The 10,342-nt window shown below is 39.0% G+C and overlaps 1 protein-coding gene across 5 annotated transcripts in view; it reads right to left on the minus strand.

Annotated features, from left to right (window-relative positions):
• The window catches only part of LOC122668926 (acyl-CoA-binding domain-containing protein 4-like), a 54,023-nt gene extending 47,820 nt beyond the window's left edge, over positions 1-6,203 (minus strand). For all 5 annotated transcript variants that reach the window (XM_043865506.1, XM_043865509.1, XM_043865508.1 and 2 more), the window contains exons 1-3: positions 6,071-6,203; positions 5,812-5,971; positions 5,242-5,312 (exon numbers count right to left, since the gene is read on the minus strand). In XM_043865506.1, coding sequence (XP_043721441.1) covers positions 5,242-5,312; positions 5,812-5,970 — 230 coding nt within the window. In that variant the 5' untranslated portion in view covers position 5,971; positions 6,071-6,203. The remainder of the gene's footprint in view (positions 1-5,241; positions 5,313-5,811; positions 5,972-6,070) is intronic.
• Between the last annotated feature and the right edge of the window lie 4,139 nt (positions 6,204-10,342).

Here is a 10,342-nt window from a genome sequence, read left to right on the forward strand (position 1 = left end):
CTCAATTGGGTTGTGCACAGCTTCTGCTGGATCAGGGGTAGGTGTTTGTTCATGTCCTACCGGGTTTCGTAGCATCAATCAAGATAGCAGACAAGGTTGCTTGCCATCAGATCAATCCCATTCCTTGGCTTCTCCTTGTAATTCTAATTCATCAAGAAATGGCACCGGTGGTGTTCAATCAAATTCATCGACAACGGTATTGTACACAAGTCTAGGTGCCGGCTTGAGCTACTTCGAAAATATTTTCTCAGATCCAATTAAGTATGTGAAATTTTCTTACTGCCAACATCTCTGCTCAAACTGTACTCGTTGGGGATTTTTCTATTCCAATTCCTCTGGTTCTTGTTTTCTGCTTGAAAATCGAATGGGCTCCTTATTCATACCGTGATAATTCATCTGGATACATTAAGGTGATGGTTAGATCATCTTTGATGGGCACAGATGGGAATACATCTGGAAACCAGAGTTCAAAAGCTTTTCCAATGGTTGCTCTGGAGGTTCCTCATGTAGGCGGAGATGGGTGATTCCGCTGCGGCATGGACGGAGATGGATAACCAGAACCTTTTATGTCTGCATCTTTGGTCGGCTCTCGAATCGTTCCGGGAAACACCATCGATTGCAGGTGCCACCACCGCAAGAGCTACAACAGCAAAACCATAATACTGTCTGCCTGGGTTGACAACTCCTGCTACGATTCTGATCGAACCCAGGTAGTCGATCATCTTCTCTTCAATTACATTCACTTCTCTAGACCCAATTTCCCCAATATAGATTCAACGATTGTGATGATTTTGAAAACCCTAAATCCCTATCTCCCCCTAGCCCTCTCATCACGGATTTCTCGGCTCTAGGGCATTTTATTTGTTCCTCTCCCCCTCCCCTGGTTTTGAAACTCTATGTGATGCGATCAAAGGTTGCAGAGAAGGAATTCCGGTTTGAAGTGATTTGTTACTGTTCCCAGCGGCAGTGGTGGTGCTGCCAGCGGAGTTGCAGGAAAGGGTGCGGTATTTTAGGTTGAAGATGAAGGACGGGTAGTATTGTAAATTTAATTTTAATGTTTTAGTACAAGGGTAAAATAGCCCTTTCACACCAATAACAAACAGCAGACTAACACCGTTACTGTAGAGGGGGTGATTTGAGTTTTTTCAAAAACCAGGGGGTGATCTGAGTTTCGATTGAAAACCAGGGGGTGACATGTAATTTACCCAAGTAGACACACTAAAATTTGTCCAAACAGACCATATGCAATATGAAATGATGTTCAATGTTTTGAAGGTTCCAAATGATAGGCCACTGAATCCTTTTGAGATCACTTCAAGCATACCAGATCCAGAATGCAAGATCGAAAGCCCACAAAGGAGAGGAGTGTCATACTTCGAAGGGGAAGTACAGCATTTCTAAGTGAACTACCACTGTGGTCAAAGACATCTTATCATATTTCAGTCCTTTCCATCAAATTTTTCATTCTGCATTATGGGAAGCCAAACCAAATAGGACATGCAAAGATGTCCTATATGGGTAGTAGTTTTTCATTGACTGAATGCAAATTTAGGCCAGATGCAAGATATGGAAATGTCCTATAGGGGTGGTAGCTTTAATAAAAATGAATAAGAAACAATTAAGAACTCTTCATGACACAAGAATGATAAGGGTTATGATGGGTGGATGACCTAACCCTATCTTACACAAAAGATAACAACAATCACAGCAAGCAACCAAGATTTAGGTATCACTATTTAACTCCAGTTTCATAAAACCTAACAACTGCCCAAATCGCCACATCAGCATAGGTTCTTTTGCAATGTTTCACGGTAGTTAGTCTCCTATTTGAAATTGATAACTGCCAAGATGGGCAGCAGTTATCAATAAGAGATAAAATAGGGGAGAGTCTTGCTTCGGTACGTGAACACTAATTCCCATCCTGTTAATGTGTTGTTGTGGAGAGACTAAGAAGCAAGATAACCTCTCTTTTGCCATTGACGAACGTACTGTGGTAGAAGAAGACATCACTGGAAAAGCTTGAAGCAGCGTTGATCAGAGACTACAATGGCGGCAGCGTCATCCATGTATCTAGGACAAAATGGAGGTAGAGTACACATCTCTATAATTTCATTCTTGCTTGCATCCTTACTTAACCATTAAACTCTTCCTGATGAACATCGGCTGTCCAAAATCAGCCGCAGGTGTAGGGATTCTTCCCTACACCAGCAGTAGAGTAGGTGTAGAGATTCCCCCTACACCATCATAAATCGTGGGTTAGGTGTTGGTCATTTATTTGTCTTTTATTTAGACTTTGTTTGCTGGAATTGTAGTCCTAATTAGGATTCCTAAATTAGTTTTGAATCTGAGTTGGGAATCCTAGTTCTACTTTGAGTCTTAGTTTGAGTTTGATTTTTACTTTCTATGTTCAATATAGTTGTAATTGCTCAGTTGAGCGCACGATTGAATGAATAAAAGTTTGCTTAAAGAATTGTTGAAATCCTGAGATAGGATAGGTGAGAAGCCTAGGGTCAGATATCCATTCTATTCCCATCCTCCATTCTATCGATTTCATCAACAATACAGAGTTCTGCCCTAACCGATCTCTTGAAGAATCATTCTAGTTGCTGGAAATTCTCTGCAAGGTTCAAGAATAATTTCAACAGATCTGATATTTAGTTTCAGTCATTCAAGAAGAATATTCAATCATTGTTTGAAGAAGAATCAGTCCACAGCATTGTTTGAAGTCTGGGTTTCCTCCATTGAAGCTCGATCTGCTTGTTCTTCAAGTTATTGTTGCTGCAAATTCTGATTTCAATCTTCAAGCTATCAGATCTTATTTGGAGCACAGCTTTCTGTCAACATCTTCTCTTCTCACTCCAAATCTAGTATCCAAGTGGTGACTGATTTGTCTGAAACCCTAAACTTCTAACTTCATCTTCTACCTTCTAATTTAGTGATCTAGCATAACTTTACATCAGCCCATCAGACCAGCCCTAATTTGGAGGGTTACTTCACACTGTTGGGGCCTACACTCGACCTAGGTTTCACTTCCATCAGTTGGCTAATTCTGATTTTTGAATCACTTCCATATTCTGGTTTATAACCCCTATAATTGGCCTGCTAATATTGGCTGGCTTGCTGCCTGGGTAATTATACTGTTGGAGGTAGCTATATTTTAGTTGGTTCTACATTACCTCCTACTGACTACCTTAAATTACAATATAAAGCGATTCAGACTAGTTCCACGGATTACAATATAAAATCAACAACAACAACTCAGCCTTATCCCAACTAAATGGGGTCGGCTACATGGATCCTTGCCCTCCAATTAGCACTATTCAAGGTCATACTTGATACAAGGCCTAAGCTATGCGTGTCTTTTCTCACCACTTCGCCTAAGGTCCTTTAAGGTTTGCCCTGGCTCTTTTAGTTCCCTTCAATTTGAATTAAATCACTCCTCCCTACTGGAGCATCCAAAGGCCTCCGTTGAACATACCCATGCCACCTCAAACGACTTTCTCATAGCTTATCATGTATCAGAGCTACTCCCAAACCAGTTCAAATATGGTCATTCCTTACTTTATCCTTCCTAGTTTTGCCACTCATTCATTTCAACATCCTCATCTCCGCTACACTGAGTTTATCTATATGATGCTTCTTAACTGCCCAACGTTCCGCACCATACATCATGCCGGTCATATGACTGTCTTATAAAATTTTCCTTTAAGTTTTAAAGGAATAAACCGATCACACAAAACTTCGGATGCACCTCTCCACTTTATCCATCCTATTTTAATTATCTGTGAAACATCATCCTCTACATCACCTTCTTTATTTACAATTGAGCCAAGATACCTAAAATAATCACTTTGCTGAATCTCCCTCTCATTAAGTTTCACTACAATATAAAATCAAATAACCACAAAATAATTCCTACTAGTTTCCTTGAATTGCAATATAAAATCAAATCTGTCTCTAATATATCCAGTGACAATATTAATTCCCTTCTTTGTGAGTCCATATAGGACAATGAGAATCATTTAGTCGGCAAGCCAAAAGAAACATCACTTATGAACCCAAAATCTATTCCAAGTATGCCAAAGCCTCGGCCCATTCCGACGTCCACATCTAGGTTCATGAGGAGACCAATTGGAGAAAACTAGATCTACTTGGAAGACTAAGGAATGAAAATTAATTCCTCAAGGTATATTGACGAAATGCAAGATTTGTTGTTTGAACTCAATTGTGGAAGTTATGGGGTTCCACATGATAGTTGTATCGGCATTGCGTTAGCGAGAATATATGTTGGTGATAATATTGAAACCCTTTATGGAATTAATTTTGCTGTGATTATACTTAACTAGGCTTTTGACATCTTCTGGAATAGTCAATGATATTCAAAAGTTGGGAATTGCATTCACCAAGGAAGGTAGCACTTCGTGTAATATGTAGTATGTATTGGAGTATTCCTTCAAGGATCCATAACCATGAAGATCAGAATGAGGTATAGAAGTTGACCAAAGTAAGAAATTGTCTAGTCATTGACTAAACCATTTACCCAAATCTGTTGATTTCATTGTGAAAAGGCATCTACAATTTTCAAGTACTTCAAGGAGGGCCATCATTCTCGATTCAGCATTTCCTTTTTAGCTAAAATGCCATTTATTAAATGTTCTTTTGACTCAAAAGAAAATGTTCATTAAAGAAAGCTATCATCAGATTCTGGTTCCAGTTACAAAAAGAAAATTCACAAAATGGAAGGAAAGTGAAGCATTTGATTCCAAGAGATATTTTCCTCTAAAAACTTTTGTAGAATAGATTTTCCAGTTATGAAATTAAATTTGAGTCAATTTACCTAACCTGTTGTGTTCAACACTGGCTATACTAGTTTGTAATTTGATGCAATGACTAATTGACTATGCCAGTTTCAATTGAATTATGACGGTTTTAAGGTGCAATTGCAACAAGCTGATTTTGGTACTCTTGTGATTGTTGTGAGAAAAATTTGATATGGCTAAAGTTCATGTTTCGCAATAGCTGGCCATTATTTTGCCATTTTTAGAAAAAGAGAATCTTATAGCTGTGAAGTAAACAAAAATGCAATATTGAGAAGTAACTGAATGTCCCACAAATATAAAATTAAACCTTAATAGCATGGCTTTCGCTTTCTTCAACTGCATAGGCAATTCTCCACTTAAACTTCAAATTGATGATCTAACAATTAAACTGAGGAATTGCTACTCTGTTTATGCACTGTACCTTGTCCATTTGCTTTGCTCCAGAGGATTCCAAGCTCGAGGTTTAGGAACACTGCAAGGCCCGACTGTTGCCTGCAATAACATTCCAATTTCAATGTTTTTTTTGCCCCAGGGGTGTGATAACTAGTATACCAAATTCAACGTTCAAGAAAATTCAGCGCTTTTCAGTAGCTCCTCATGATTTAAATATCTCAAACCATTGAAATAGAACCCTTTCTGAACAAAACTCAACAACAAAGACAGCATAATTACATTGTCTTCGTGGAGGTACTAAAAAATCAACCCAGAGCTACATGCAGACAGGACTTCAGCATGTTCCAACTGGGATCTCGTCCAAAAACCATATCTTTTACTGATCTGCATTCACTCGTGCCGGATCAACACTTTCTAGACTATAATGTCAATCTGAAATCCCAGATCTACCGGAATGGTTTAAGTTTCCCAACAAAAGGTACATTAATCGACGCAATTGACAAAAATGTGATGTTCAACTACCCAACAGACGCAAATTTGTCAGCCTAAATTCAAGAATGAGAACATCAGATCCATTCCATACAAAATGTGAGCTTACTTGTTGATACAATCCGTAGAGCAACAAAGCGACATCGTTCTGGAACTTCGAAATCACGGCTTTGGAAGAGTTTGGAGATCCACCAAAACCTGCATATGCAGCAGCGGCATAGAATCTCTCCGGGTAAGCGAGGCCAGAGCTTGCTCTCGCCATCGGCATTTCTGCTAATAGAAACAGGATAACAAAGGGTAAGGACTAATGACCAAATGGATTAACGGGATAGCATAGAATTCAACGAATTTAGTGCAAAGGTGAGAACCATACTCCTCTGCGTCGGCGAGCTTCGAAATTTAAATAGTAAATGGACGTACGAAGACGTCCGGGAAAGCTTCCTCTCTCTATTTTTTCCCGGGCGTCCGGTGTCCTCTGAATTTTTTTCGATCTGTCCCTCGCCGTTCAGTAAGAATCGAAATCGGCAATATAATTAAAGAGAGTGGAGAGCGTGGTGCGAGTGTAGTGCGCCATGCAGATCAACCGCGTTATCGTGAACCCGGTCGGTCCAACAGAAACCGGATTCGATTTTTAAAAAATCAAATCGAAAGAAGCACTTACCGGTTTGCTTTGTTGTTCACCTTTTTCAGGCATTTATATAAACCAAATCAAACTGGTCCATTTGGAAACCAATCCGTACCCTAAACCGATAACACCCACAAAATCGATAAGAAATACCATTTAAATATTAGGGATAAAGAAGGCTAACTGGTCATGCAGTGCAGCGTGTACCTACTCCCAGACATAGCCTCGTGCAAGATCGACGCACCCCTGGAAAGGCGGAAAGGACTAGGGGTGCGCCGGTCATTTTGCATGCGACTGTGTCTAAGCGCAGGTACACACCACACTACACGACCGATTAGCATTTCTTTTCCTTAAATAGGGAAAGAGAATGCTACCTGCGAGGCAGGGTGGGGTGATGCACTACCTCAGCGCCTAGACACAGAGGTGTGCGAAATGACCATTACATCACGGGAAATTTTGCCTTTCCATGGGGGCGCGCCGGTCACTTTGCATGCCTCTTTGTTTGGGTGCAGGGGTAGGGAAGCGCACTGCACTCGCCCAGGTAGCGTTCTTTCTCCCATATGAAGTGTTTACCAGTTTGGTTTTGGTTTAAACTTTTTGGAAATCAATATAAACCAAAGCAAGCCAGGGCCGTTTGAAAACTTCTATTAACATGCCATGAAGAAAATACTTGCCCATCATGTGAAAAATAATGTTTTTTTTATGTCTATGAAATTTATTTATTCTTATTTTTTGGGAGGGTTTGTTGAATCATTTTATAATGGGAAATTTACACATACCACCCCTGAGGTTTGACGAAAGGATATTTTTACCCCCCAGTTTTGAAAAATTCTACATACCCCCTGAGGTTTGCAAACAGTAACAAATAAGCCTATTCCGTCAATTCATGACTAACACTGTTAAAAATTAGACTTGAATTGACAGAATTGCCCTTGCAAGGGGAAGAAAAAAAAAAACACCTGCAACTCATCTTCCCCAATCGATTTTGGGGAAGATGAGTGGCAGGTATCCTGAAAATCTGAAAGGCACAACAAGAATCCTAGTTCATCTCTGGTGTAAATTTCAATCGAACCTTCCTGACGAACATTCGATCATATATTCGGACCATCACGCATAGAGATTGAACAATGAAATCCGAAACTAAGAAAAATCTACCAAATCTCTAATTCGCGGTTCAAAAATCACGAGATCAGACATCATAACACATCATTGAGGATGCAATTGATCATTTGACCTCGAGAAAATTCATCTGAGATGTGCTTAAACCCATAGAGATGCTCAAGGGTTCTGAATCTCAAATTTATATCGATTAATCCATGATCCACCCAACTCCAGATTATAAGATCATATATTATAGAAAATGTAATTGATTGTTTGGCCCTTTTGACAAAACAAGTCAGAGATCAAAGACTGAGTTTAGCGCAACAAATCAAGAACCAGAGTTTCTGCAATTCTTCAATCAAAAATTTTGATTCTTCTCCTGCAACTTGATTCGAGGAGGTAGTGAATCAACGGTCAGCCAAGTCCAACAACCCAAAATAAATCCTCAGAGTTTCTCCGGAGAAGAAAAGAAACCTGCCGGTGATGGGATTCAGAGAACATTTCATATCGTCGAAGTGAAGTTCCAGGCTTGACACGTTTAATTGTAGGAAAAGCTGCAATCCAGATCGTCTACAGTTGGGTATCCGGTGGCAGTAGGAGGATATTTAGTTGAATTAGGGTTATTGAAAGAGTCCATATTAGGGTAATAAAGAGGCGAGATGTAAGAGAGTGGTTAGGTATTGGGGTGAGGGTTTGTTGGGAAGAAAGAAGAAGCTAATGGGGAAGAAGAAGATGGAAGAGGAAACAAAGGAGAAGAAGAAGATGAAAGGGATGCTTGCAACTCAAGGGGGTACGCAAGCATCCCATATAAGTAAATTTCCCAATTTATTTTTGGTGCTTCGCTCCTTATGAGTAGGGAGTAGAGACAGAGTTGTAGAGCACTCTCCAATTGTCCAAACCAGCTTGTGTGCTCATTCTTCACTGAGAAATTCTTCTTCATCTTCCGTGAGAGAGAGAGAGCAATGGCGATGAATGCTGCTGCGTCTATCATTAAAATCATCGCTGCTACGTCTGTCATTAAAACTGTCGCAGCTTCATCACCCATCTCCAGAGCCCTTCATGTATGTAAATGTTCTTCTAGTCTCCCTGTTATGGTTCTACTGTTCGTCAATTTTCCCTCATTATTGTGAAGTTATAGATTCAATACTTAAACAAAATTTAGGTAGCTTACGTTTCCCCAATGATGGTTTGGTTTTATTTTGCAATTTCAGTTGTTCCCATTCTTACCCATGAACTGCAGGTCTTGTTTTTACCTTCTCTGGTGGCCGGAGATGTATTTCACGGTTAGAAGCACTGATTGTTGCTTGTTTCTCTTCAATCGGCTACAAATCATGAATACCCACAAATTGGGGAAGATGAGTTGCAGGTGTTTTTTTTTTTGTTTTTTTTTTTCTTGTAAGGGCAATTTCGTCAGTTCAAGTTTAATTTTTAACAGTGTTAGTCATGAACTGACGGAATGGGCTTATTTGTTACCGTTTGCAAACCTCAGGAGGGTACGCAGAATTTTCCAAAACTGGGGGTGAAAATATCCTTTCGTCAAACCTCAGGGGTGGTATGTGTAAATTTCCCTTTTATAATTAGTAGCCATATGCATAATGGTACTGTATGCTAAATGATGTCACCCTTTCATATTTATGTGCCAAATTTAATCCAAACAAAGCTAGTGTTGGCGAGATTGAAATGCCAGATCATCCCAACTCAATAGGAGATAAGGCACATCTATGTGGCAGATTTAGTTTCCTAAATTATAGGGATTCATACGTAGAAACTCAGTTATACTCTCCTTTGTACTCTCTATTATTTAAGGATAATAATCTCCCTAAGAAACTAAGTTGATTGAGGGAGTTTTAGTACCCTGGATATGTAGGCTCCATATTTGAGGGCCGAACCACGTTATATGACTGTGTTTCTTCTTCTCCTCTCTTTCTCCTACTTGCTTCTTCCCTTCTCTTCTATTATTTCATGTGAGGTTGATATTAAAACAACTAGCCTAGCAAACAAAACAGATCATAAAGAATACCAAGAGTTCAAGAGTACAAAGAGGGTGAATGGGCCTGCCAATGGGATGAATGTATATACATGGAAGGAAAATGATTGAATTTGAGATTGAACTTTGACACCTGTCCAATTCAGACCATTGTTTAGATATCCAATAGTGGGATTTGCCATATCTCTCTTTAATACAATTGTCATCATTATGGAAACAACAATTTTCATGCATAATTTATTTATTTATTTGAAAAATGAGTAGGCTTCAGAAAAAATAAATTTCTTTGAAAAATAAAACTTCGTTAAATAATAAGTTATCTGCATCAATAGTAATTGTTTGAGTTGGGTTACTAGTCTTAGCCTTAATAGTTGGCCTTACTTGCTACCAATACTAAATAAGTTTCTTTACAAATGATTGTAATGTCCAAAATAGACATAATACATGTAATGAATGTCAAGTAAAATTTGAAAGAGTTCAAAAGGCTATCCTTGTTTATTTCTGTTTTTTTTTTTGGTTGGTACATCTCGTTTTTTTCCCATATGTAACTTATAAAGAAAAAAATTTTGCTGCTACGCCCAAAGCAGGAATGTTCCTGCTACAAGGCTAGCAACCAAGGAAATGGAATACTTCACTTTCCCTTTGGGTTCATAAATACCCTCCTAGGTTTTAGTATTTTCTAAAATACCCTTTAAGATCCCATTTCCTTGGCTGCCAGCCTTGTAGCAGGAACATTACAGCAAAATTTCTTTCACCTATAAATAGAGATAAGCATCCACTGCCCACATTTTCTATTTTTCTGAATCCTTTTACCACTTTTACCCACAAAAAAAAAAATCCTTTTACCATTGCTTGGTGCAAACCCTACAAGACACACCTTTGGTGCCAGCATAGTCACTGAAAAAAGCCAAGCATGATTCATATAAA

This window comes from Telopea speciosissima, chromosome 7 (genome assembly GCF_018873765.1).
Source record: "Telopea speciosissima isolate NSW1024214 ecotype Mountain lineage chromosome 7, Tspe_v1, whole genome shotgun sequence".
NCBI lineage: Eukaryota > Viridiplantae > Streptophyta > Magnoliopsida > Proteales > Proteaceae > Telopea > Telopea speciosissima.